General features: G+C 46.3%; 11 protein-coding genes across 12 annotated transcripts; 6 read left to right on the top strand and 5 right to left on the bottom strand.

The window, feature by feature from the left end:
- Window positions 1–339: 339 nt before the first annotated feature.
- SPPG_07527 (uncharacterized protein) lies at window positions 340–1,648 on the top strand (the record flags this gene model as incomplete). Its single annotated transcript, XM_016755692.1, has 4 exons — window positions 340–386; window positions 465–621; window positions 690–1,305; window positions 1,367–1,648. 4 exons carry the CDS (start codon window positions 340–342, stop codon window positions 1,546–1,548), a joined length of 1,002 nt encoding a protein of 333 aa, XP_016605175.1. The 3' UTR covers window positions 1,549–1,648.
- A 119-nt stretch (window positions 1,649–1,767) lies between these two features.
- SPPG_07526 (uncharacterized protein) lies at window positions 1,768–2,691 on the top strand (the record flags this gene model as incomplete). Its single annotated transcript, XM_016755691.1, has 3 exons — window positions 1,768–2,055; window positions 2,123–2,532; window positions 2,595–2,691. The coding sequence occupies 3 exons, from the start codon at window positions 1,768–1,770 to the stop codon at window positions 2,689–2,691; spliced, it is 795 nt and encodes a 264-aa protein (XP_016605174.1).
- Window positions 2,692–3,556: 865 nt separating this feature from the next.
- Window positions 3,557–4,422, bottom strand: SPPG_07525 (uncharacterized protein). Its single transcript, XM_016755690.1, has one exon. It carries the CDS (start codon window positions 4,248–4,250, stop codon window positions 3,630–3,632), a length of 621 nt encoding a protein of 206 aa, XP_016605173.1. The 5' UTR covers window positions 4,251–4,422; the 3' UTR covers window positions 3,557–3,629.
- A 194-nt stretch (window positions 4,423–4,616) lies between these two features.
- Window positions 4,617–6,963, bottom strand: SPPG_07524. 2 transcript variants are annotated; one of them, XM_016755689.1, is made up of 7 exons: window positions 6,686–6,963; window positions 6,202–6,611; window positions 6,003–6,128; window positions 5,554–5,943; window positions 5,459–5,491; window positions 5,281–5,396; window positions 4,617–5,218 (listed from the first exon to the last, which is right to left on the bottom strand). In XM_016755689.1, the coding sequence occupies exons 1-7, from the start codon at window positions 6,918–6,920 to the stop codon at window positions 4,789–4,791; spliced, it is 1,740 nt and encodes a 579-aa protein (XP_016605172.1). In that variant the 5' UTR covers window positions 6,921–6,963; the 3' UTR covers window positions 4,617–4,788. The 2 variants fall into 2 exon arrangements, with proteins under 2 accessions (XP_016605172.1, XP_016605171.1); XM_016755688.1 differs by having other exon boundaries at window positions 5,554–5,940.
- A 143-nt stretch (window positions 6,964–7,106) lies between these two features.
- Window positions 7,107–8,632, top strand: SPPG_07523 (uncharacterized protein). The gene is made up of 3 exons (XM_016755687.1): window positions 7,107–7,776; window positions 7,845–8,058; window positions 8,117–8,632. The coding sequence occupies exons 1-3, from the start codon at window positions 7,467–7,469 to the stop codon at window positions 8,568–8,570; spliced, it is 978 nt and encodes a 325-aa protein (XP_016605170.1). The 5' UTR covers window positions 7,107–7,466; the 3' UTR covers window positions 8,571–8,632.
- A 129-nt stretch (window positions 8,633–8,761) lies between these two features.
- Window positions 8,762–11,191, bottom strand: SPPG_07522 (uncharacterized protein). Its single transcript, XM_016755686.1, has 9 exons — window positions 11,038–11,191; window positions 10,692–10,976; window positions 10,398–10,629; window positions 10,074–10,342; window positions 9,946–10,007; window positions 9,687–9,870; window positions 9,531–9,625; window positions 9,161–9,465; window positions 8,762–9,098 (listed from the first exon to the last, which is right to left on the bottom strand). The coding sequence occupies exons 1-9, from the start codon at window positions 11,092–11,094 to the stop codon at window positions 9,004–9,006; spliced, it is 1,584 nt and encodes a 527-aa protein (XP_016605169.1). The 5' UTR covers window positions 11,095–11,191; the 3' UTR covers window positions 8,762–9,003.
- Window positions 11,192–11,700: 509 nt separating this feature from the next.
- On the top strand, window positions 11,701–13,590 carry SPPG_07521 (uncharacterized protein). The gene is made up of 8 exons (XM_016755685.1): window positions 11,701–11,904; window positions 11,964–12,040; window positions 12,093–12,263; window positions 12,323–12,442; window positions 12,497–12,606; window positions 12,665–13,000; window positions 13,061–13,191; window positions 13,249–13,590. The coding sequence occupies exons 1-8, from the start codon at window positions 11,715–11,717 to the stop codon at window positions 13,503–13,505; spliced, it is 1,392 nt and encodes a 463-aa protein (XP_016605168.1). The 5' UTR covers window positions 11,701–11,714; the 3' UTR covers window positions 13,506–13,590.
- A 2,235-nt stretch (window positions 13,591–15,825) lies between these two features.
- On the bottom strand, window positions 15,826–17,290 carry SPPG_07519 (uncharacterized protein). Its single transcript, XM_016755684.1, has one exon. It carries the CDS (start codon window positions 16,785–16,787, stop codon window positions 16,152–16,154), a length of 636 nt encoding a protein of 211 aa, XP_016605167.1. The 5' UTR covers window positions 16,788–17,290; the 3' UTR covers window positions 15,826–16,151.
- Window positions 17,291–17,544: 254 nt separating this feature from the next.
- SPPG_07518 (uncharacterized protein) lies at window positions 17,545–19,563 on the top strand. The gene has a single exon (XM_016755683.1). It carries the CDS (start codon window positions 17,972–17,974, stop codon window positions 19,412–19,414), a length of 1,443 nt encoding a protein of 480 aa, XP_016605166.1. The 5' UTR covers window positions 17,545–17,971; the 3' UTR covers window positions 19,415–19,563.
- A 193-nt stretch (window positions 19,564–19,756) lies between these two features.
- Window positions 19,757–23,931, top strand: SPPG_07517 (uncharacterized protein). The gene is made up of 12 exons (XM_016755682.1): window positions 19,757–20,871; window positions 20,946–21,151; window positions 21,219–21,268; window positions 21,331–21,397; window positions 21,471–21,620; window positions 21,682–21,777; window positions 21,840–21,973; window positions 22,032–22,389; window positions 22,455–22,565; window positions 22,642–23,019; window positions 23,075–23,546; window positions 23,615–23,931. The coding sequence occupies exons 1-12, from the start codon at window positions 20,388–20,390 to the stop codon at window positions 23,659–23,661; spliced, it is 2,553 nt and encodes an 850-aa protein (XP_016605165.1). The 5' UTR covers window positions 19,757–20,387; the 3' UTR covers window positions 23,662–23,931.
- Window positions 23,892–26,395, bottom strand: SPPG_07516 (uncharacterized protein). Its single transcript, XM_016755681.1, has 8 exons — window positions 25,955–26,395; window positions 25,499–25,884; window positions 25,322–25,436; window positions 25,160–25,256; window positions 24,980–25,101; window positions 24,804–24,914; window positions 24,554–24,747; window positions 23,892–24,472 (listed from the first exon to the last, which is right to left on the bottom strand). The coding sequence occupies exons 1-8, from the start codon at window positions 26,372–26,374 to the stop codon at window positions 23,983–23,985; spliced, it is 1,935 nt and encodes a 644-aa protein (XP_016605164.1). The 5' UTR covers window positions 26,375–26,395; the 3' UTR covers window positions 23,892–23,982.
- Window positions 26,396–26,510: the final 115 nt, after the last annotated feature.

Genomic DNA, 26,510 nt, shown 5'->3' with positions numbered 1-26,510 from the left:
TGGTTTATAATAGACATGAGGAACATTTTAAAGAGTCTGTGTCTGACCCGTTCTGTCCCCACGGCATATCCAAATCCAACTACATTTTTCTGATATCAAAGATGTACACCGGAATTGAAAGCCAGGACTTTCCTGTGCCTACGTCGAGATCGACGCAAATTCTTAGCATGCTTGTAAGAGAATAGTAAAAAAGTATTTTGTGTGGGGTCGGTAGTTGTGACTCATTTGCCTTCGTCTCGAAACTGAAAGGTTGGGATTTTGTTAGCACTTTGTTTCCTTTTCAACTTTGTCATACTGTATGTGTTTTGTCGCGATCGCCGACTATGGACGCCTTCAAACATGGTGGTTATTTTCGGGATGGTTATTGCGAACATGCTTTTTGGCGGGTGAGTACCAAAATTATGCTCTGTATCCCTGGCTATTATCTTATTTCCTGGCTATTTCAATATTGTCGCTGTTTTAAGATTTTCTGCGCCCATAACCATCTACAATTCGATACACGGGGAGTTTGCCTCGGCCAACTTTTGCGCGTTCGAAGGGTGGAGTGGGTTGGGGTTTGGATCTGAGGCGGGGATGTCAACTTTCACTATCAGCATCGAGAGATATCTGGTCATTGTTAAGGTTAGTTGCTGGCAAAATAATGGGGATTGGGGTCTTGCGATCAAATTCCTGAAAATCTATTTTTATAGCAAAGACAAGTGACCGTCCCGATCATGATCGTAATGGCAATGATGACATGGGTACCTGGTTTGTTCATCGGGACATACCCTTGGCTTACTGGACGATTCGTCTTGCGGCCAGCCCAGATCGCTTGCTCTGGGGCATGGTATACCCGCGAACCCCTGGCTCTAGCTCATACCATTTTCTGCATCATCATGTTGAGTTCGACAATGGTGCTGACGGTTGTATTCTACGGGAAAACTTTCCTAGTCGTTCGATCACAAGTTAATGAGCTGAGCGGAATGATTAAGACTGAACTGATGATGTCTTCAAATGGAAACAGTACGATTGATCAATCGCAACATGAACAAATGGTGCCTGCGGCGGACGGTGGTGGGGGATTTTGGGCGCGACTTAGGGAGAATATCAAATTCTCATTGAGTTTTTTTGGAAACGGGGACCTTGATGACCAGGCAGAGGAGAATAGCCAAGGTGCTCGCAGCAAACGGGTGTCCTTTACAAAGAAAAGCATGACAAGAAAGCAAAAAACCCAGCGCTTGGAGAGAGAAGTTCTTCGGCGTTCCGTCCGTATTGTCGGGCTGTTCATGTTTGGATGGTGCATTCATGCAACAATGTTTGCATACGGTAAGACTAGTTGTACCGTTTGGAATCCGCAGTGGAATAATCATAATGTTCGACATTTCAGAGGCAATATCTGGAAAGGCTTGCCCGTACGTTATGGATTTTTTTGGCCACACGATGGTTATAGTGGGTGCCGTCATTCAGCCGTTCCTCCTGGTTCACGATAACAAGCTCTTTGGTCGTGCGCTCTGCGAACAGTTAAAAATTCCCCCGGCTTGGATAGGCCTATCACCACCCGGCAAATAACTGCATATTAAGCGTCCATTGATTGCTTAAGATGACCATTCTTTTGATTACTATTATTTTGTAGAATTGTGTTTTAGAAAATAAATATTCCAATAGTAAGACGGCCTCTTGGCAATTCCAAAAGCCACGTGACCTATTGCTTACGTACAGTACAGTAACGTGATTTCGGACAAGGAAAGGATTTCGCCCCACTTCATTCACTAATTGCGACTAGACCCAATGGCACATACGCAATGTCCGGCAAGAACACCTGTCAAGCGACCCTACGCACCACATATATCCTCCCCTCTCTCACCGTCTGAACGGTCCGAACGCACTGGATCCCCCTCATCACCTAGTACACCGACATGGCGTGAACGTTTCAGGCTCCAATGTTTAAGCAGAGTAAAAGAGTCTCGCGATGCAGAAGTTCGGCGGAGGAGGTTTGGGAATATTGCCAGTAGTCCACTGAAAGATGGTCCAAAGGTCCAGGTGAATGAGAACTGGGATGAAATTGTTGAGCAACAGGTAGAAACTGCACCTCTGAACATTCAAACGATATCTGCTTGAGATACCATTCTTCGCCCTTTTTCAGTGGGCCCGTTCTTTCATTTCCAGTCAGTGGCAACAGTTTCGAACAGAAGCTAATGCACAAGGATCTATTCCTTTGGTTTTCGAGGAAGAGATCTTGCGGGAACTAGCACTTGAGACGGCAGGGTATGAGGAGGGACCTGAGACGTGGGATGATCAGATCCTTGCGGTGTACGAGAGCTCGTTAAATCAAGAGGAAGACATTGATATGATTATGATGGATGATGATATACCAGGTTATGGGGCCCCAGATTCTTCAGATACGTGCATTGTCTGCCGGCAGGGAGTGATGACTATAGCCGGAAACCAAATAGTCTGCTCTTCCTGTAACCTGCGAGTAGATCCTCGCACTGGATCTCCGTTCTCAGTGGAGACTCTTAAACGCCAAATACGACAACTTTCCTCCAATCACGAGTAAGTCCAATTTCCTGTATTGTGACAAATCACCTGGCTCTCATCATAGGCCCTCTGCTCAGGCAACTCTGTCCTGGCACGCCTGACTTTACCTTCGACAATGATACTGGACTGGTTATTTTGTGCAGTACATGTAATGCGTCTGAAAGAGTGGGCTGATCGGGACCTACCATCCTCGAGTGGTGCTCCACAAGCGATACAAGACGAGATTTCAACAAATTGTGACCTAGCGCGCCATAACCGGCCATTGGTGTGAAATGATTGCTAGACTCGTCCTTGCATATTATGGCGAGTCTCGAGGCAGCCGGCAGTGTGTACCTGCTCTCCCTGCGGACTCCAATTGCAGATAGGTGTTGATAAATCAGTGTGGATTTATGACAAGTCTATCTTGCCCTCACGTATCAACAGATATATCTCAACTGATATTCTGGTGTGTTTCCACGCCTCAATATGATATCTAGAACTGGGATAACATCGTCATTTGTAATCTATACAAGCTATATAGAGAAACGCATGTATCACAGGAACGGAGAGACTCAAAAGAGAGTAAGAACAGATAAGATTTTTAGTATTGAACAGTCATGCTGTATTCCATGTGTGTGGACGGGTTCAAAAAGTCCTGACAGGTTACCCATATTAGGTTACCCAAATTCTAACTTGAGAACAAGGTATCACAGCCTTCTGGATCCCAGAGAACCTGAACATGCATACAACACAGCCCACTTTTACCCAAGTATTATCCATCCGATGCAGATAATTGGTGAGGATTGCATTATTAGCTAATATACCATGGCAATGTATTGTCATCAGCAATACACAGGGCTTTGAACGTGAGTCGACCATCCAGTCAACATCAGACCTCACACTAGACAGCAAGCCTTGTACATATATATATATATTTGCGCCTAAAGGATGTTGTTTGAGAGAATTCCTGTAATCAATGCGGCATAAGTTCACAGGAACGTCTTCTGTTGGAATTCTGGTTGAAAGGATAGGGTATGTAACAAAAATAAGGGATATACACTCCTCTACCAAAGATGTATTGTAAAAAATACAAATAATTAAACACAAACGCATCCTTGACATCCCTTCTATTTTCACTCTACGACATTTCCCAGTACACTTTTAACACCGTCTTCAAAGGGCACAGCCCAAACCCCTTCCTCCACACATCGCACCGTCCCTTCGGTAGCAAGATCCACTACAAATCCGTATCCCTCCTCTGCGCCAAACCCTGCGACGACCATATCCATTGCCTCCTCTGGTGTACGTGCGGAAAGTGGTGATTCACATAAAGGCGGCGGAGTGTATGTTGCTTTATAGGATGTATCGGATACACGATGAAGGGTCGGTAGTTTTGTGAGGAGAGTGTGTAGGGTTTGTCTGTCATGATGTGTGGGAAACTCGAGTATGGTTTGCGAATGCGGGGTGGGAGTCGCTTGGGGACGTACACGAGCCAACAGAGTGTGACGACGGGAGTTACCGTAGCTGTATTGTACTGAACTGCGTTTTGTACTTGGTGTATCTGGGAGGGGGAAACTGAACGATTGGGCCGTGCGTGGGGTATACGGATCTATAGCGGAATCAACGAGTGGGGTGGGTTTGTCGGTTTGGATAGTATAGGTGGGCGTGGTTGGCACGCTGGAGGGTGTTGAGCTGACATTGAGGTTGGGAAGTTTTGGTCGCTGTGGATATGGATTGCGTGATCCGTCTGACATTGTTTTTTTTTTGATGCAATGTAAGGTGCTTTGCGTACTGGAATGCTACAAACCCGCCTTGCAAAACGATCCAACACCCACCACGCCAACACTTGTGTGAGGCGTATGATCTAGACGGATTGTTTACGGATGCGCAATCATGGGAAAAACAACCTATTGTTTGAAAACAAAAGCTCGCATCCTGAAAAAATCCGACAGTTGGGACGCGCTGCTGACGTTAAGCGCGATCTGATCTCCGCTGCAAAGTAATTCGAAAAATGATCGTGGCTTCAAATCCTCAAGACGTAATCTTCAAAAGCCTGGAATAACCCTGCAACTTGAAAATTGTCAAAAAGCTTGTAATGTGACAGGGGTTCCAGATCGCTGGTACAGATCCGCAGGTATGATGACCAGGCGGTGGAAAACCATGGTTCGTATTCTAAATCACTCTAGTCCTCTGAGCATGAATATAGATATTGTACTTGTGTGGTAATTTGCATACACATACAAAGACCTATCTATGGGGGGGGGGGTATCTGCCAGACCCAAGATCTCTCTCTTACTTCTTCCACCCCCGTCTCTTCTCCTCCTCCCTCAACTCAAACATAAGTTGTACAGCAGCAAAAACAGCTACAAAAGAGCACACCAAAAACACAGTCCCACCCTCTCCAAAAATAATTTGACGCATCATTTCGCGTACGCCATCTACTCCCACAGCAAAGCCGACCAGATTCGCAATCATCATCAGCCAAATGTTCAAGACGGCTGCAATGCCTTTGAGCATGCGGTACCAGCCGCCGAGTTTTGCTCTGAATTGCGGTGTGGCAAAGGATTTGCGGAGAGCGAGTTCGGGGAGGATAAAGATGGCGACGAGCCAACCCCAAGTCAAGAGTTTGAGTGAAATGTCGTGCCAGACCGCCACAAAGGTGAAGGTGGGGAAGATGTTGAGGGCATAGTAGCGTTGGCCGCCCAAGGGAATATAAACATAACTGTCCCAAAATGGTATTAGCACTGTGCTTGGACCCCAAAATCTGGCAATGCATGCGCTTACCGGACAAGCCACCGATTAAAGGATCGATGCCAAGACCGCCAAAACTCAATCGCAGAGTAATTGTCACTCATGCACCGTGTCATATTTTCCGTTGTCTCAATACGGTCAGCCATGGCCTGTTTGCAAGTAATTAGTTGTCCCATCTAACGCCTACCAAAGCTCGAGCTAAATGACATACCCATAATCGAAAGTATCTCCAAATAATCAGCAACTGTCGTACATAAAAACAGTGAGCAAACTCCCACACACCAAACTCTAAAATATGGTACCCACCTTTAACCAAATCAATTTGAGATTGAAATAGCCCACCATGCTCATCTGAAAGGGCGTAAACCCACCCCACGCCTTGGTGTCCTTGATGGCGACCACATAAATCGTGTGTAGAATCCACTCCATGCACAAGACAACCAAAATCCATCTAACAGCATACAAAAGCGTGCTTTTCATTGTTATCGATTTGGGTGGATGTCGAAGTTGGGCTGTAAAGTCGTTGAATGTGATGATGGGACCGGCGAGATAGAGGGGAACGTAGAGAAGGTAGGTGTAGTAGTTGAGGAGGTTGTAGGATGACGCTGAGAGAGGAGTTTCGATGCGGGATTTGGAGCATTGTTCACCGGGATGGGTGGCAGAGGAACATTCGCTGCAGGTTTGCCGGTGTGTCTGCTTGACTGTCATTAGTACCACTCCGCAGCGCGACTGGATATCCCTACTTGTTTGCATACTTCGTATTTGCTCTTATCACGTCCTCCGTTCGTCTGCCAGTAATAGTCCATAGCAAACGATATCATTCTCAAAGTTGTGAAATTGAACGTGATCCACCATCGCATGTTGATCCCTTTGTACTTGTCCTTAACCGAGAAATTAGAGTCACCCTCGGCAGCAATTGCACCAAATCAGCGAGAACAGCCAGACAAAACTCACCAACCACGCCAAATCCTGACTTAAACTCGCAAATTTATACCCATCATACGCATTATTTGCAAACAACACCCCTAAACTCCATATCCACGATAATGCCACTCCCAATCGACCTCCCACATATTTCGCCACCGCGTAGTTGACAGCTGCAAGGACTAGGATTTTGATGACCGAACTACCATGAATGACAGATAGGAAGATGAGGGAAAAGATGAGGGAGAATAGCGGTCGGAGGGAAGGGATTTGACGTTGAACGACGTTTGACAGGAGAATGTGGCCTACAAGGACGTAGGAAAGGAGGGGAATATTGTTGCGGAAAGATGCATACTGAGCATCGCTATTATCGACTCTGCGACCGAGTAACCAGCCTTTGCCAAGTTTTCGTGAATATTGGTAGTAATTGATGTGGTTTGCTAAAGTTACGACATAACGCGTTTAAATTCAAATTCATGTCCAGAAACCATAACGCCTTTTATGCCCCACCTACCACTGCTAAATCCCCATGCACAGATAAACAATGCCGGTAACCCCACCGCAATCACCACATAATACAATAAAAACTCTAGTGTCAACCAGCGCGGTTGGCTCTTTTCCGTCTTTTCAGTACGCCCGCGACTCGGCCGTCCAGTTCTAGGTAGTAGGGGTATCTCAGCAGATGTTGGTGACCCATTTACATCCATCGCCGGGCTGACAGCACCGCCGGCACGGTTCTTCAATGACATGAGGCAAAAACAACGCAAGAGCAAAGCTAAACGACAAGAACCGTATTTGCAAGGGCTACAAAACCCGTGCGCAGCACTACTAAGCACAATTTATCATGTGACTGCGGTTCACATGTTGCCATAGCAAATGAGTCACATCCTGACAGCGTTTCAATTGTCATCATGATGACCCATTGCTCCAAGAAAGCTGAGCGGACGTTGGAGGTGCCGAGCCATTGCTTTTTGCATGGAGCTGCCATTGGGCCAAGGAGGAAAACGACAACGTTTTTAAGCCCGGGTAGAAAGCTCCCACCCCCTCCTTCTCAACCCTGTCAATCTTTTGTTGGGGACGATTATTTAGTCTTCCTCTTGTGTTTTTGTTGTTATCCTCTTTGTCATCTTGATAACACCAAACCCGCTACTCGCATCAAAAAAGCCATCTAGTTTCTTTATTTTGAACCTCGTACCTCATCCCCACCACAATCTCTTACAAAAAACTCCTCCTCACCAACTACCTCATTACCTACACCAACAAACCTCATACAAACCTCTCACCAAAAAATCATTATGGGCTTATCAACCTGGACACTTGTCCTCGGCATTCCCCCAACAGCCATGCACACCCTCGGCGGAACAGTCTGCCACCAAGTCGCAACAACGTATATTGCACCAGCAGCCGAAAACAGTACATCAATGGAGACACAACGAGAGGATTTTCGTCGAATGGGACGGAAACGGAATGTACTATCCGGCCGGTTAACGAGGGCTCAGGATGAGATTTTGTCGTCGGTGGAGGGACATGTTGTTGATGTTCGACGGGGAATGTTGAGGAGGGAGGCTTTGGAGAATAGGTTGGGGATGACATTGAATTGTCTAAGTACGTTCACGGTTTTTTTCGTTTACCATGCTTGACATTTTGTTTATAACCCCATCCTTTCCTGACAGCCCTAACGTCAAACTACATGCTCTCCTACCCCTTTTCTGTGGCAAGATATAATCCCACGTCCCGTATAGGATTTACATCCCTCCCAAAAGCAACAACCCACCAAACATCCCTTCTCCTAACCGAATACCTACTTGAACTTGTCCAAGAAACGTACCTCCTCCCCCGATTTCCTACTCTGAAACAGTCTGGTTTGCTAGAAAAGTTGAATACATGGTACGCAAAAAACTTTAAATAAAATCGTGTATTGGATACTAACTGGTATTTGTTGTAGTATTTCCTATATGTTGACATATCCCCTCAATCCATACACCCACACGACGCTCTTCCCATCCCTCATACTCCACATATTGAGACAAACCCTTCAAAGCTACTTTCAAACCCGTCTCACACCACCAACGCCCACCCACCCGGATACAATCCACCTAGATAAACCAACGCAGTCATGGATGTCAGATGCCATGTACTATGGTGATGACGCCAAAGAAGTTGTGTTACAATTACGAAGGACAGTGTTGAGACGGTATTGGCGGTCTGCGGTGGGGAGGATTGGGGCAGGGTTGTTAACGAGTTTGTGTTGTTGGCCTGTTGAAGTTTTTTTGGGGTTTGTGGGGTGGAGGAGGGGGATTGTGAGTTTGGTTGGGGAGTGCGTTGTTGGGTGGGGGGTTTTGGAGTGTGCTTGGTGGGTTACGTGGGGGGCTGGAAAGTGGTTGGAGCGAGTGAATTGATGAGGGGGTTTTATGAATATTTTATATTACTGCCGCTAGATAATATTTCTTCTATTGTTGCATTTTTTTTTTGTGTCTCTGTGTGTTTGGTCCTGTTAGTGGAGAGATTGGTGTTGATGGCGTCGCCAAAGCAGGTACAAGATTAGCAAGTGCCAAGTGCCAGGGCCCTAACGTGACGATAGAACTCAAGTCTCATGGATGCAATTTACTGCACCAAAACCACAAGGCATGGCAAACACCATCCACAACTGGAAGTGGCGTGTGCAATGTTATAAACGCAGCTCACCATAACCTCGACATCCCAATCAACAACCCGCCCCAGCTACACTCCAAAAACCAAACTGCACTAATGTTATCTAACGTGATTTGGGGACGTGGCCCTCTTATATATTTCCAAACCTTGCACACAATGTAAATAGAGTAGTAATCCCATCTACAACTTGGCACCACTCAATTGGGCAACTTTGACCGACTGTCGAATACCCAAGTCAATCATAATTTCCTCAGACCCACCAGGAATGGCATACGCTAAAGAAAATAACAACGCATCAAACAATGGATTCACTTTAATGTCAACTCGAGTGACTTACCCCGGACTTCACGGTACAACCGTTCCACTTTCTCTCCCTGTCCACCACGGCTATACGACAACCCACCAAAGATTTGGGCAGCTTCACGAGCACAGTATTCCATAGTCTGGGTAGCTTGGACTTTGAGCAATGCAATCGGTCCTCCGAGTTTGAGCATCTGAAGCTCTTGGGGCATGGTCGTTGTTTGGAAGATCAAGGATTCCATCCACGCGTGGGTCGCTTCGACCTTGCGGACCATGTGACCCAGCTTATTACGGATGACGGGGTGGTCAATGAGCTTTTTGCCAAAGGTCTTGCGTTTGTGACTGGAGGAATGACAAAAGTGTCAAATAAGATCAGACATTGAATCTAATATCATTTGCGCACTTACGCGTAACGCATGGACTCTTCAACGCAGACACGGGCGAACCGGTTGGCTTGGATGCAAATACCCATACGCTCGTGATTAAAGTTGAACATGATGCACTAGCAATGTTTTCATGTTGGTGGTCCGGCTCCCATTGAACGTTGAGATCTCAGGGCTTACCTTGAATCCCTTGTTCTCCCGGCCAATCAAGTTCTCCACGGGAACCTTGACATCTTCAAAGGTGATATAGGTCGTTCCGGACGCCCAGACACCCATGCATGGCATGTGACGGGTAGTCACACCTGGCATGTCACGCTCTACGAGCAGCAGAGACACGCCATTCATTCCCGGACCGCCAGTACGGCTAATAATAGGGGCATCCTGGTTAGAGATAGTGGTCGAGACAGCTGCGGTGTTGGCTGTATTTGATGCAACTTACCAAGCAACAGTAAAGTAGTCTGCAAAGACACCGTTGGTGATCCATTTTTTCTCACCATTGAGCTGTCAACAAAATGACGATACATTAGCGGCGGCATTGGGTTGAAACCACCTTTGCGTCGCACTTACAATGTAGTGCTTTCCATCAGCAGTCTTCTTTGCGGTAGTGGTCAAATTAGCCACATCAGACCCAGCAGCGGGTTCGGTAATGGCCAAGCAAATGTTCTTGCGCCCAGCAAGGCAATCCTTGACAACCTTGTCCTTGAGGTAGTCCGTTCCGAATTGGATGACGGGTGGGAGTCCGATACCCAAACCACCAATCAAACCCCAAAGGACACCTCCAGATCCACAGCGGGAAAGCTCATCACAAACAATAAACTCGTGGAACGCGTCAAAGTCTGTCATGTCGAGTCAGCGGAGATTGCGCGTCAAATTCTCCTTTTATTGGCTCACCTTCAGGTTTGATACCAGCAATGGGACCTCTCTCAACGTACTTTGTAGGCCATGGGTGTCCGACAATGGCGCCAAGGATGCCCGCGTTAGCAGCCTTGATAAACAGTTCCTTGGGAATCTGTTTTGCCTCATCCCATTCATGGCAGAAAGGCATAATCTCCTTTTCCACAAAGGCGCGCACAGTCGCACGTAGACGACGGTGACTTTCATTGTAGTAAGGAGAATACCAGTCCTAAACGACAAAAAACATCAATATCCCAATACGAACGATGCACATTCCTACATTCAATTTACCTGGTACCAGTAAGGATCGCCAAAAGGAATCAAATCACCAAAGGCCTCACCCTCCTCCAACCCAGTCAACTCTACACTCTCAGCCTCGCCCTTGACCTCCTCAACAGCACCTCCAATATCGCCCTTGTACAATTTAGGTCCATACTTGTCCAAAACAGACTTGTTGTGAAAGTTGTCAAACTGCTTGGACGCATCCGTTCCGGCCACCTTTAGCAAAATCTTTTTGCCTCCTGGGTGGTCGTTTAGAAAGGATGTCACATCGTACACTTTTCCGTGGACAATGATCTAGAGGTATGTGTTTAGCTTCAAGTCAGCGCGCTCAAGTGTAGCGGATGGTGTGCAGTACCCAAATGTCCTTTTCAGTGTTGTGGGAGGCAACCTGCTCAGTAGTAAAGGACGGCATAGCTTTGCAAATGTGCAGATGGACGGGGGCGAGAACCAAGATGGCGATGAGCAAGGCGTACACAAAACCAAGGTGGGGGGAAATCCAACCCTTCTCCTCCACCAGACCCATTAAATACGCTCAATAACTGCCAATTATGCTATATTTGGAATCATGTTACACCAAGGAGAACGTGACCTTTTTGAAGATCTAGACATGTGAAAGTTGTATCAAATTGGGCTGTCGTGTGATGACACGTGTGCGACTTTTGAACAATTGACAAGTTCGAGTTTTGGTGGGTGCACTGTGACGAATGCAGTTTTTTTTTTTTGTTTTCAAGGGCTGACTGTTGACTGGCCAGGCAGCGTCTCGGCGTGCGTCTGGCATTACCCTTGTGGTTTCGTTCCCTTCTTCCTGAACGTCTCGCCCCGACCTTGCCGTCCCTTGATCCTTTGTTCCTTTGATTAAGTCCCTCCGGAGGTTCCCTTCCCTGGACAAACACTGCACAACTGCAGACTCGTGTCATTCCACCCAAAGTTGATCGCAGCTGCTTACCAAGCATACTCACGTGACACTGCTCACGCGTTGGAACACTTTTGCTTGCATCAACCACCACACTGACCATCCCACAGATTCAAAACATGACGTCCCTCCCTCCCCTCCCATCATCCTTCACAGACCCAACCCTTCTCTCTACCCTCCAAACCTTTCTCAAAACCCACGCCCAGACCACATGCTTCACACCCGCAATCACCGTCGCTGAGAAAACCGCTTACGTTGATCGTATCGTTCAAGGTCTACGCGACGAGAGCGGCACATGGAGCCAAGATGGTAAAATACAATCACCACCAACTATATAACGTTAAAACATGGATTGACATGTCCACTAGTCTTTACCCACGTATTAAGCGTGTTGCGTATCCTACTACGTGAATCCGTTGGATGCGATGCACTCTATTCCGTTGAGGTACGTATCGGTCGTGCCCAATATACGTATCGTATCTAATTTAAATACATAGGGCACAAAATTGTTGGTATTGCATGCGGGACTCGGGTCAAATGCGTATCAACCGACGCCACACACAACAGAGGGACTTAAATGTCTTTGTAATGTCTTGTTGCATTATCCTGCTGCGAGGGGTGTAGTATGGGAACTAGGTGGTGTGGAAAAGTGTGTAGAGATTATAAAGGTATGTTGTGTTTCGATTTTTTGGTTTTTGGATGAATGAAGTTTAATGGGTGTGTGTAGGATGGGGGTTTAGCATCTGAACCCACGTTTCTCATATTTCGGATTCTGTTTTTGGCGACTGTTGAACGTCAAGTTGTGCAGACGGTACTAAAGAACGGGATTGTTGGTATATTGACCGAGGTAAACAACAAACGCTTTTATATTTTTTTGCGAATTGGGACTAATTGGAAACAGAGACTCGAGAGACTCGTCAAAGCACCTGTGGAGGGGATGGAATTGATGGTGTTGAACGAGATTTTAAAGCTTGTTTTTAATATTTCGGATGAAGAGACTGATTGTACAGGGTGCGTTTATTATATGCTGAAAAAGGTTGTAACATTTCATCTCAAGAAACCAAAACAGACTCGTGCCACCCATTTTGGATCTCCTCCGATCATACCCCCTTCCAACACCGCCACTCTCACCACCCATCTCACACGCCATTCACACGTTATTGCATTTCCCTACACACCACGACATTTGGTTTCCGAATGACGATTACACACTCTTGCGAAAGTTTGTGGATATCTTGGAAGAGACTGTAGGTGTTCATGGCGAGGATGCCGAGGAGGAGGTACGCGTAGGTGGCGTGTTATTGGATGAATCGTGTTCGCCTTTGGTGTTGGTTTTGGTGGGAGTTGCTAGAGGGGATGTGCATGCGAGAGCTGTCATGAGAGACTGGATCATGCCAAATGATATGTGAGTAGCGTTACAATATGTGTGTGTTTTAGGTATGTCCTAATGCTTCTTGGTTTATAGAGATCGAAGTCAGCCGTTGGATAAAGGGACGACATTGACGGCTCGATTAATACGGTACATGACATCCATCACATATCCAAACCTCCGACAAGCCGTCTCTGAACTCTTTTTTATACTCTCCAATGAATCACGTACGTATCTCTTTATTTCCATTCCCAACCCACATTCTTTTAATTGTCTTGATAAAGCCGAAACCCTCGTCTCCTACATTGGATACGGCCCCGCCGCGGGCTTTCTCTATAACCGTGGTCTCCTTCCTAGTGGTGGACCAGCACCAACAGAAGATATTGACCCCATTACAGGTGAATTCAGTGCGCAGAAGGCGGATGAAGAGTGGAAGGCTATGAGTGAGGAAGAGAGGGAACGGGAAGCGGAAAAGTTGTTTGTGTTGTTGGATAGGTTGAATCGGACGGGTGTTATTAAGGCTGTGCCGAGGTTGGGGTAGTCATGTGAATACATTTTGGAAGGTTTTTTTTGTGATGTTTTTGTGAATGTGTTTTAATGTATATCATTGAGTTTTTAAAAATGGGCAGAAGTTTGACTTGCGTTATGCTGTCTCTTGGTTATCCATCAAAATGTCTTCCAAGATACACAAAAGGCTGTTTGTCGTATGGATTGGTACCACTACTCCAACATTTCAACATCTCACCCATTAAGCATCTCTATTTCACCCACATTCAGTCTTTTCACCTCACGCTATCCATCTAGGTAGCTTTAATACCTTTTTTTTTTTTGCAAAACATAAATTAATGGGAAGCGAATGATCGGTTGACTCACAAAATGTTCGGACGCGTACGTGGCTTGGACACATGTCAAACTGATATACGCGCAAGTACTCGCAAAAACCCAACTCGCACATTTTGACATTTACCTAGATGCCCCTTTGTATCCTCTATCGCCGACGACCCCTCCACCATTCCCTCCGACATTCCCTCCGGCACCTCTCCACCGTCCTCGCCCTCGCCGACACCGAAACCCCCTACCTAACCCCAACAACAACACCCCGTCTATCAGCCTCCCAAGAAAAACTGGTTCAACTCTTGTCGAGTGGAGCTAATGTGTTTTTTACGGGGAAGGCGGGGACGGGTAAGACGGCTGTTTTGAATGAGTTTGTTGGGAGGGTACGAGAGGGTGGGAAGCGGGTTGCTGTTACGGTGAGGAAAATGAATTGTGTTGTTTGTTTTGGTGCGTGTTTTATTGATTTTTTGGGTTTGTAGAGTCCGACGGGGATTGCTGCTGCGAATGTAAGTGTGTCCAAAGGTCACAATGTACAAGAAATGGAAATATTGAAAATATTGTATTCTAGTTGAACGGACAAACACTCCACTCATTCATGTCACACATTGGTTCAACGACATCAAGTATAACGAGTCTAACCCACCATGTGCAGCGCTCCACTCTCCGACGCAAACCCTACGAAGAAACCGATATCCTCGTGATTGATGAAGCGAGTATGGTGGATCCACTCTTATTTGACATGCTCGACCATGTGTCACGGGTGATTCGAAAAGTGTATGACAAGCCATTTGGTGGGATGCAGGTGGTGCTTTGTGGGGATTTTTGGCAATTGCCGCCAGTATGTGTGGGTAGCGAGGCTAGATACGTGTTTGAGTCACGGGCGTGGCATGCTTTGGTGAAACGCGGGATGCGAATGGTGGAGTTGTCGCAAATATTTAGGCAGACGGATCAAGTGTTTGTGGAAGTCTTGAGCAGAGTTCGGCGGGGGGTTTATGATGAGTTTGTTCAAAAGGCTTTACAAGGGTGTGTTGGGCGGACATGGGAAGATGAGGATGTACTGGAACCGACGTTGATTACAGGGTACAATCGGGTCGCGCAACAGTATAATCATTTGGCGTTGCATCGGTTACCAGAAGCCATGACGACCTTTACGGCCAATGATAGTTTTGAAGCGGGACGAGATACCATGAGACTTGTACCGGAATTTCAAGAAGTCATTGATTTGCATTTTAATGCCTTTGCGGCTCCTAGGACCTTGCATCTTAAACCGGGTGCCCAAGTCGTCCTCCTCCGAAACATGTCTGTCGATCAAGGTCTCGTCAATGGCGCAAGAGGACATGTTGTGGGCTACAAGACAGCGTTAGATCCCGTCCTCGGTACCCACGTATCCCTCCCCCTTGTCCAATTCGCTGCAGATCGAAAAATCTTTTGTGTTGGGTTCCATCGGTTTGAAATGTCGCTTGGACCGGGTCGTGGGATCTTGGTTCGGAGACAAATACCGCTGAAATTGGCGTGGGCATTGACGGTGCATAAAAGTCAGGGAATGACGTTGGATCGGGTTGAAGTGGATTTGGAGGCGGCTTTTGCGTCTGGGCAGGCTTATACCGCTCTGTCGAGGGTTAAAGGGTTGGAGGGGTTACGTGTCAAGGCGTTTGGGGGGAAGAGTGTGTTTGTGAGTGACAAGGTGGTTGAATTTGGAAAGAGGTATCAAATGATGATGTTGTAGGGAGGGTGATATGAGATGGTAGACGACGTTGTGTAATGCGCTTGCTAATTGTATGTGTAGGATTGTGTGTATAGGATGAGGTGAGAGGTTGTTGTAGGTTGATGCCCCCCGGTTGCTTATGTATCTTGCTTTCATATGGGATACAGAACATGAGTTGTAGATTTGCGTTCGTGTATATAGGGTTTTATATTGGATGAATTTTGGTTGGCATTTTGCCGGTAATAGCCAGTGTCAGTGTCTTGACTGCTTCCCTACATGGACATTAATCCTCCATTTTCAAAGGAAAAGAATTTGACGCAAGTCTGCAAAAGTGGCATCTCTATTAAGGATATAATAGTAACTTGTGTGTGTGTGTATGGGAAAAAAGTTGACTACATCCAATGCTAGCAAAAACAACACACTAGACTATAAAACTAGACAAGAGATAAGAGGTTTTTTCTTTAAATAGAACAAGAAAAACAATGTACAAGAGAAACGAGTGGATATGATCATCATCAACAAGAGGTCTATTTTGGTTCAAGAATGGCGAGATGAATGGCGGTGATTGTGAGGGACTCGTGCGTGTGTGTGTGCGTGTGTGTGTGCGTGTATATCAATGTTTGCTCGTCAAAAAAAATGGGCACTATTTCAAGCAAGGAGGGGTTTTCTGCCATCCCGCCTATTCAAGCGATCCAACTCTTTCAGTTTCTGAATGTCTCGTTGAGGGTGCTCAGGAATCGATTCGAGACGCGAAGATGATAAAGACGAACACGAGGAATGCGAGGATAAGGAGGATGAGACAGAGGCCGAGCGGGGAATATGAAAGGTTTCAATGTCGGCATTGAGTTCGGCAATTTTCGCGTCGAGGAGATCTAGGAGGTTTGACTGTTGAGTTGGACTGCCTGTGCTCGATCCGCTCATTCTACTAGACCATGCTGGAGAGGTTTGTTGCTGTTGCTGGTGGTGGTGGTCAATAGAGGAAAGAGAGTCTATCCATGTTTTGACGAGAAGAGCGGATTCTGTGCAGTGTTTTTGGGAGCGTGGGATGGGAGAAATGAGGTAGGATTGGAGCGTGTCTAAAAAGGCGAGTGGATCTCTGCGTTCCGTGTCGTCCATGGTGAGTGCGCTTGATACTTGTTCAATAGGAGAGAATGTTGAGCGACCTGAGCGTTGTTGACTGTCTGTGTCAATGCGGAGAACACCCATTTGCCGACGCGTGGGTGTCAAGGCCGTTGCCGATGAGGAGGAAGACGATGAGGAGGAGGAGGAAGAGTGCATGTCCATTTGCTTTAAAAACTCTGCCTGTTTGTTATGGACCGTGTGTGAAAGAGCAGTTTTCTCTCCCTCTCTCCTCCTTGCCTTTTGTTCAATGCATCCCTATGGAAGGAAGGAAAGCGGTTGAATGTGTGCAAGTGGCATAGACAGCGGGTGAATGTGTGTAAGATCCCATATAAACCAAATAGTCATAATGAGAGTGGCACTGTTCATGTGGCACGGTCATAAGGTTCTTTTAAGGGAAAGAGAGAGAGAGAGAGAATACAAGGGTAGCAATCGACTGCTAAAAGAGTCCCCTTTTCTCTGTGTAAAAAAGACCCCCTCCATTCGAGACTCGCAAGAATAAGAGAGAAATGCAGTTTGTGTGCTATGAAAGTGACTAATAGCAAGAGAGAGAGAGAGAGAGACTAATAACAACTAATAACTATTCACTTTTATTAGAGATCTCTCTCTCTCTTTTCTCACTCTCTCTTTTCTCACTCTAAATGGTCCATCCCTCTCTCTCCAATTACTCTCTCTCTCTTATTCCCATGTCCATTTCAACTCCATGGTCATTCATCGATGGAAATGCCACCAATCAATTCATATTCTATCGGCTCTCTATATTCATTGGAATGCATTACACATTTCTATATATAGTAGGGAATAACGCCACATAATATAATTATACTATATATAGACATGATGAGTGTAGATGTAGTGTCTTTCTTTTGTAGTGAAAAGGGAGTACTTTCCCACGCTCTCTCTCTCTTTTTCTTTCTTCTTCTCTCTTCTCTCTTGTTCTTCTTCTTCTTCTTGTCTCTCTCCTTCCTTCCTTCCTTGCTTGCTTCCTGGCTCTCCTCCTTTTTTTTTTCTTGGTTGTTTGCGCGCGCGCTTTCTCTTTTATTTTTATTTTTTTTCCCACACACACACTCTCTCTTACATTTTGTTATTATCCCATGGGCTCACTGTGAGTATTTCTTTTACTTTTATTTTTATTGTATTTTGGGGACATTATTGTTCATAGTAGATGCTCATTGTTGTTGTTGGGGTTTGCAAATGGCAGTCAGCAATCAACGCCCACTCCCATTACAACTATTGCTGGAACAACAACGACGACAACGACGACGACGACGACAAGGAAATTACCACCACCAGCACTCCCTACTACTTTTGACGGTGGAGCATCCGTGGTGGTCTGCTGCGGCATACACATGACAATGGACCAGTACACTCGCCATCGCCAACACGGTCATCCCGTTCAGCGCAGTCAGTCGGATCCCATGCTCTCCATGCCCCGTTCTGCCTACCCTTACTCGCCATCTGACCACCTATCGCCTCAGTATCCCGTTCCGTCTTCTCCCGTTCATCATCAGCATCATTTGACACAGCAACCACATCAGCAACAACAACCACAGCTACCACAGCAACAACAACACGGCTTTGTCGTGCCATCGCACATGCCTTGGAACGGGTATGCCCTTCCCCACATTCAAATGGCCGGCCACATGCCAATGCAAATGTCGGCCCACGTCTCGCTTCCCAACCTCGTCACAGACCCACATTTTCAGCATCCACAACTGCATCATCATCAACAACAGCAGCATTACAACAATAACAATCATCAACAGCATCAATCAAATGTCTCCATGTTCCACCCTTCCCCAACCGGCACTGGTCTGCCGTCCCTCCCCACTCCCGTCTTTTCCACCTTTGAAGACATTCTCTCGGCAAGCAGCTATCACTCTCAGCATTCTTCTGTGCCTGCCGATATAGACTATCATCCCCCCTCTCATCAAACTCACATTACTCCGCAGCAGCAATGGTCCCCCAAAGCCCCCACTGTCCAGTCCTCGCTCCCCACTCCCCCCTTTTCCGCTCCTACCAGCGGCGGCGAGCTGCATCACTCGCGCATCCCGCCCCCTCTGGCTCCCCCCACCTCCCCATCAGACTGCAGCACCGCCGCTTCCGAAACGTATTCGCTCAAATATGAGGATCCTATGGCGTATGACGATGGGCACTCTGCTGCTGCGGACCATCCGTCCTCGTCGTCGTCGCCCCACATTGACTATGGACTTCCGTCCGGCACCGTCACTCCTTCGAGCACTTGGTCGTCGCCTGCACCCTCCATCCCCACGTCCCCCGTGCCTCCCTCGCGACAATCTCATCAAAATGGGAATGTACCGACGCAGCCGCGCGTGTACCGCTGCTTTGTCCCGGATTGTCCCAAAACGTATGGAACGGGAGCAGGGCTGCGGTACCATCTCCGTCACTTTCACAAAATGTCGCACATTCCTCGCCAACCACCTGTGCGCGTTGCGCGAGTCAAGCCCGATTTCTATCCTTGTCCGAAATGCTCAAAGCAGTACTCTACCGCTGCTGGATTGCGGTACCATAAAAAGACGTTTACGCATCCCGAGGATGTCGCTGCGAGCTTGTCTGACAAACAACAACAACAACAACAACAACAACAATTACAAGAAGCGACACGATCGTTACCGCCTGGTCCCGACATTGAAGAGGATGCAGAGGGTGATGAGGATGAGGAAGAGTATGGTGTTGGCAATATCGTGGCTGAAGTCGACGATGGACAAAGGGGTTTGGGAGAGATTTCGCCTCTGCAGGATGTACTGTTTCAAGGCGGATGGCATGGGTAGACTAGAAAGAGTATCGAGTTTTATGTTTTGTCGTTTTTTTGCAAAAGGTTTATATTTTTTTTTAATTTTTTTTTAAACACGACAGTTGCTTGCTTTTTTTTTCTTGTTATTTGGAGCGGGGAGATTGGGGAAAAACTGTTGATCCTGCACACGTTTCTTCAACGACAGGAAAGCCAATGCCAACAAGGGTTGCAATTGTAAAAAGATACTTTTAGTAGGGGTTGGTTGGAATTTGCAAAACATGAACGATCCATGGACATATCATCATGTGCACACACTCTCAATGAACAAGGGTGTTGTGTGTGTGTGTGTGTGTGATCAGAGATCCCAGACTGCAAGTTCCCCAACTGTGAGAATCTTTTCTAGTCAAAAACTTTTCCGTGATTATCGGAACGGCATTTGCAAGAGATTCTTGTTTTGACAAATACAATGCTGGGGCTACAGATGATTTTTTTTATGTGTGTGTGTGTGTGTGTGTGTGCTTTATTGACTGTACAAAATCATTTTTTGTAGAGCGTTGCATTTTGAAGGCGTTTCCTTGTGTATGTGTTTTATTCCCTTTTACTCGCATGTTATGCTCTATGAGAGAGAGAGAGAGAGAGAGAGAGAACTGCAAGGAAAGCAGCTGAGTTTTATAGTGTCGGTTGTTTCAATTCCCCCTCACCCAGCAGCCTTTGAAACAACAACAACAACAAGTTGGAGAGGAGGGGGGCTATTGTTTTGCATAGAGTCGGAGAGAGAGAGACGCGTTTAGTCACCTACTTTTTGTTCTTGGGTCCCCCCCCACGTAGTCGGTTTTGGAGACTTGTGCTAGTAGCATTTTGGGAACATATGCGCGAGTAAAGGGAGGGAGAGAGAGAGAGATTCTGTTTTGGACTTTAGAGCTTTTTGAACTGCAATTACGTTCCACTCTAGTTTTTTGTTCGTCCCGTTTTTTATTTTCGAATAGTGCATTCGTGGCGCACCACTAGCCATGTTTGCCGGCTTGCGCGGCTTGGGTCGCTTTGTCGGCGCAGGAACCGCAACTCCTCCCACAACAACAACAACACCATCAACAACAGCAACAGCAACGACCGAATTCGACCCAGAACCCATTAAACGATCCTCTTCTCAACCTTCCCTTCCCTCTCCATCCTCCATCAAACCCCCAACATCCTCCCTCCCAACCCGCTCAATGTCCGGTCTCCCGACTCCCTCCCCGTCACCCACCTCCCCCGTCGCATCCACACTCCCAACCCCACCACCCAAACCCCCATCCATACCCACACCCACTCGATCCGAGAAAAAGACGGGAAAGGATGCATGTCATGTTACAGTCCGTGTGAGGCCTTTGACGGCGAGTGAGGAGGCTGTGAATGGGGGAACGGTGTGGCAGGTGGAACCGAGTTTGGGACGGGTTGGGCTTTCTGAGGAATTCGCAGAGCGGAATCGGAAGGCGGTTGTCGATTATTTTTTTGGTTTGTTGTTTTTTTTTTTTTTTGTTGGTCATTTGCATGTGGAAGGGTCATTTTATAACTATTAATCTTTGTAGATGCCGTTCAGACTGGAAGCGACAATAAAGAACTCTATGAAGGCTCTGCACGGGCTGTTGTCCGTGCCTCCATGGAAGGCATCAATGGCACCGTCTTTGCCTACGGACAAACAGCGTCTGGAAAAACGTATAGTATGATGGGTGTGGATGAGCAGCCCGGTGTGATACCCCAAGCCGTGGACGATATTTTTGGGTATATTCGGGAGGTATGTGTTTTCCCACGTTTGGAGTTGTTCAGAGTGGGGCGTATCGAGTAATGTCTTTGGTTTTTAGCAAAGTGGAGACCGAGAGTACTTGTTACGGGTTTCTTATATGGAGATTTAGTGAGTCTTTTGTAGGATAATGGTCTTTTTCCACCTTTTGTGTTAACCGTTTATCAAAAAAGCAACGAAACAATTCGAGACCTCTTGGCCCCCGACCAAGGCGATCTACGCATCCACGAAGATCGCAAGGTAAGCACTTTGGAAATAGGCGTAGAGCGAGCTAGCAGGGCTTAAGCTAAATGTGATTCAACCCTCTCTCTAGCGCGGCGTCTTTGTCTCCCCACTCAAAGAAGAAATCGTCACCTCTCCCAAACAGGTCATGAGAATCATCAAAAAGGGGGAAGAAAATCGACATTTTGGTGCAACCGATTATAATGAGCATAGTAGTCGATCTCATACCATATTCCAAATGGTATATCATCATGCGATTATTTTATTATGTGATGTTTTGGTTTTGCTAATGAATGTGATAGGTGATTGAAAGTCGAGAGCGGAGCCAAGCCTCACCTGGAACACCCCGCCGGACGGGGTCGGGCCGTGCAAAGGGCGCTGTGACGATTTCACAATTGGTACGTTTCCAGAAAGCGTTCTGTCAACATTCTCCGTCTCACCTATTTATGGTTTTTTGTAGAATTTGATTGATTTGGCGGGATCCGAAAAGGCCACGTCGGATACAGATCGAAGAAAGGAGGGGGCGTACATTAACAAGTCATTGTTGACGCTTGGGACAGTTATTTCGAAATTGACGGATGAAAAGAATACTGGGTGAGTGGTGCTTATTATTGCATTGGAACGACAATGTTGCTGACACATGTCTTGTTAGACTCCACATACCATACCGAGACTCGAAATTGACCCGCATCCTCCAATCCTCCCTGGCCGGTAACGCCCGCATCTCAGTCATTTGCACTATATCCCCCGCCTCTGCCAACAGCGAAGAAACCGTAAACACCCTCAAATTCGCTGCTCGGGTCAAAAAAGTCACAATCAAAGCCTCTGCGAACCGTATTATGGACGAAAAGGCCTTGATACAGAAATACCGAGAAGAAATTGAGGATTTGAAACAAAAGTTGACGGAAACGAATTTGTTGTTGGAAAAGGAGCGGCAGCAGCAGCAATCTGTTTCTCAGATTGATACGGAGAAACGAAAGTATGAGGAGCAGTTGCATGAAGGGCAAATTGTAAGTTTCCAGCACGAGTGTTGCATTATTCTTTGTGATGCTTATGGTGTAATATTTTCTTTTAGGTCCGCACGGCACTCAAGGAACGTATCGATCACCTCACAAACCTCATTCTCACATCAAAAACCATAACGTCCAAACAATTGCTAGATTGGAGTGCACCCGTTGAAGCAGGGGTGAGTGATCCTGTACGTCACGTTTCTAAATATCACACACAACAATCTTAATTTGCTTATATTCCACGGTTTTTAGTCCCATCGCTCCTCTGTCATGATGGAAGACGGTCTCCTCCCCACCTCGGCCGGCCCGAACAAACGCATGACCCGCCATATCAGCGACAAGGAATTCCTAAAAAGACATATCCGCGAAATCGACGAACGCGACGAAAAAATCCGCCAACTCACCCTCCTCATCGGTCAACTCAAAACCAGTCGAGACCCGTTTGTTGTCTCTCAGATTTCAGAGTTTGAGCAATCGGGAGGAACGAGTGTCCAGGAATTTGGTGCGGTCTTTACCGAATTGGAGAATGTACGGCGTCAAAAAGAGGAATTGGAAAGTGTTGTCCGGTCTCAAGAAGATAAATTGGATGTAGTGGAAAAGATGCGGAGAACGAGTACTTCCCAGGAAATGGTACTAAAAACCTCTTTTTATCTGTAATCCGCACCCTACTAAAAATAAGACATAGGTGGACGACCTCATATCCGAAAACAAGGCCCTAAAATCCACCCTCGCCTCTCTCCGTCTCGAATACCGCACCCTCCAATCCACCCACACAAACCTAACCTCCCAGCTCTCAACACCCACTTTTGAATCCTCCAAAACGTACCAAGAAATGACCGAAACAATCACCTCCCAACGCACCCAAATAACCCAACTCATAACCGAATCCAAATCCCTCCGAAACACAGTCAAATCCCTACGAGACTCTATCCGCATGCTCGAACTCTCCAACGACATGTTTGTCCAATCCGCGTCAAGATTAAATGACGATTCACGAAGAACTTCGCATCATTCTGATAAGAGTGGGAGTAGCACCGAGACGGAACGACGGGATATGGAGTTGGCTCTTGAAAGAGAACGGAAATTACGGTTGGAGGAACAGCGGATGGCTACTGAGCGGATTGCGGGGTTGGAAGCGGAATTGGCGATTGCTAAAGGTAAATTGAATCATTCGAGTTTATGTTGTGAAAGGGGGGTTTTAATGCTTTTTTTTTTGTGTGTTTAGCGGAATTGGGTGTCGTGCAAATGATACCCGTCTTTAGTAAATCCTAGAAAATCCCCCTCTAGATTACACACAAGTCCCCTCATCTCTCTCTAACAAGTTTTCTCTTTTTAATATCGGGTACATGGGCATTGCTTTTAAAGTGTGTATATAGTTTTTTTGTTTGTTGTATTGCTGGCAAGTTTTTTTCTAGATTTTTTTGTTGTATTGTCGGGGGTTTGGGATAAAAAATACAGAACTATGAATATGAGCTAGATGTTTAAAAAACCAAATCTCGTACTCTATTTTATACAACTCGTATCAAACGAATATATTTCCCATTTTTGTAAAAAAAAAAAAAACAGCTACATAAAAAGCGTACATATCTATCTCTAAACCCCCCGATCCCTCACAACCCGATCACCAACCTTTTCCTTTATCTCATCCTCAACTTTTGTATCATCTTTACCCGCTTCCGCATCCCGCATCTCAAATCCCCCTTTCACCTTTTCATCTATTCCCTTTTCTTTATCAACCTCCCTTGTAGCTACCTCCCCACTCCCCCTCACAAACCCCTTTCGCCGTCCCCACCCCCGAACACTCAGCGCATGGGCCTCAGTATTAAACACAAACCCCTCCAAAGGCACAACATCATCCTCACAAAACAATAAAAACAAATACTTGAGGGTCTCGGCTAAAAAGAAACTTTGTTGTAGGTCGTCGGGTTGGGGGGAATTACTGCTTACTGTGGATAACCCGATAAAACCCGTCGGTGTTCGGGTATACGTGTTCAAGGATTGGATGATTTGCCAGCCCATTTGGCGGTAGATGGGGTCATGGGTGTATCGCCAGAGATAAAATATGGATTCAACTGTTTCTGGTCTACATAATAATTAAAAAAAAACACATTAATATTTCTACCTTGCAAAATACATAAAACAAAAATGGGATATTCCAACGTACCGTAACAAATACCTCGAATCTGATCCCCCCAAATCAGCTCCATGCATACTCTCAGGTCCCAACCCCGTAGCCGTCCGATTATAACTCTCATAACACGTCCGCGTGACCCGTTCTCCCAATCGTAGTAAATCAATCCATGGACCCCGACGACGGGTTAATGCCCCCGTTGAAAACATGCCGCCTGCAAAACACGTCTACAAGAATGTGGTTGAGTGATGGATGGGAGGTTTTGAGATGATGCGTAACGTACAAGGTGATGGAATGTAGACTCTTTTTGGAATCCAGAGTCGTAAAGTCGGGCATTGGGTATGTATGTGTATCGACCTTCTTGAGACGTTGTAGCCAAATGGCTCGAAATTGCCTAACATGTGAAATTCAACTTAGTACACCTACGTCGACATTGAACATTATTGGTATTTTCAGTACCTCGGCCGCTTCATCATACCACTCTCGATACTTTTCATCCCCAGTCGATATCCATAATTTTAAAAGATACTCGTAAAACGAGTCTGAGGCTGCTCCGATTCCATAGGCTTCGCCTGCTGGTTCTTTATATCGTTGTCAAGATACATTGTTACAATCATAAGGCACATTATGTGACTATACCTTTTCGATCACGTATGGATGACGTGCTCCAGTCGATTGGGTACAGTCCTTTCATGGGACGCCCGGCATCATGGAGAACATCATAAACATGGAGGGCCTAATGGGAAAACGTCATGTTTGCATACCAAAAAAAAAAAAAATAAAATAAAGGCGATTACACACCTTTTGGGCGTAAATGGGATTCCCAGTGACATCACTCAAATACTGGAATTCCAATTGAAGTGTCCCAATCTCGGCAAGATTGACATAAGCGCCCATATGGCCCCCTGGTTGACCACTACTTCTACATTAAAAAGCCCACTCCAAGAAAATTCCATAACAAAACAATGGTGAACTCACCTCGACAAATTAAAATGACCTGCAGGTAACCCCGTAGGCGTCTCAAAAGCCATTACCAACCTATCCCCCAACTGAACCGCCCGATCCAACAACCTCTGATCCCCATCCAATTCCCAAGCCGCCAACAACCCACCCAAAACCCTAATCGTCGTCTCAAACACATTCACAACAGCAGGTATATCCACTCTCAGTCCCTCTATAACCATTTTCTTTGCTTGTTCGTATCGGGAGTCTAGACCCATTATATAGAGTGTATCTAGGGCGTCTACGGGTGTGCTGAGGAGGTTGTAGGGGTGGTACCAGTTGTGTCCGTGTTTAGAGGATGGGCGGAGTTCGTCGTAGTTTGGGGATAGGTGGAAGTAATTGTCCCATGCGTGTATCATCATCTATTGTTTGTATTTGAGACATGTTCATAAACATTGTTGGGGAAACCACTAGATGTTGAGAAACAAGTACCTCTCTAACAACATTCATCTTGTCTTGATCCCCATCCTGTCGTCCCGTAGCAAGAAACAATGGAAACGGGTACCCCTTCCCCTCCAAAACACGATACTCTACCCGTCTCGTCTCTTTACAATCCACTGTTGTCGCAACATTCTGCTTGATATCCGGTTTTGGATCTTGGGGTGCAGGAGTGACGGGTGTACGTCCATTGAAAAAAGATCGTATGGACGATAGGAATAGGAATGATGCGCACAGGAAAAAGGCTGTGCGGGCGTGGCGGGTGAATCTCGCCATAATGAATTGTTTAAGAGAGAGAGATGATGGTTGTGTGTTTTGGCAAGTGTTCCAAATATACTGCGCGTTTCGCCGTTCGGACATTACTGGATTTTTTAAACCTTGTACTCTTCTGGGACCGTGACTTTTAAACGACATGAACAGATAAGGGTGTGTTTCTATTTGGGACGAAACTCTTGTGTGTGTGTGTGTATATGTATGTTTGTTTGTGTGTGCTTTTCTTTTTATGTAGCACTTTTTTTTGATTGACAGTTGGGGATGCGGGGTCTTTTCG

This window comes from Spizellomyces punctatus (assembly GCF_000182565.1).
Source record: "Spizellomyces punctatus DAOM BR117 chromosome Unknown supercont1.16, whole genome shotgun sequence".
Classification (NCBI taxonomy): Eukaryota; Fungi; Chytridiomycota; class Chytridiomycetes; order Spizellomycetales; family Spizellomycetaceae; genus Spizellomyces; species Spizellomyces punctatus.
The sequence above is the reverse complement of the archived record's forward strand: the minus strand, read 5'-3'. Positions and strand labels throughout refer to the sequence as shown.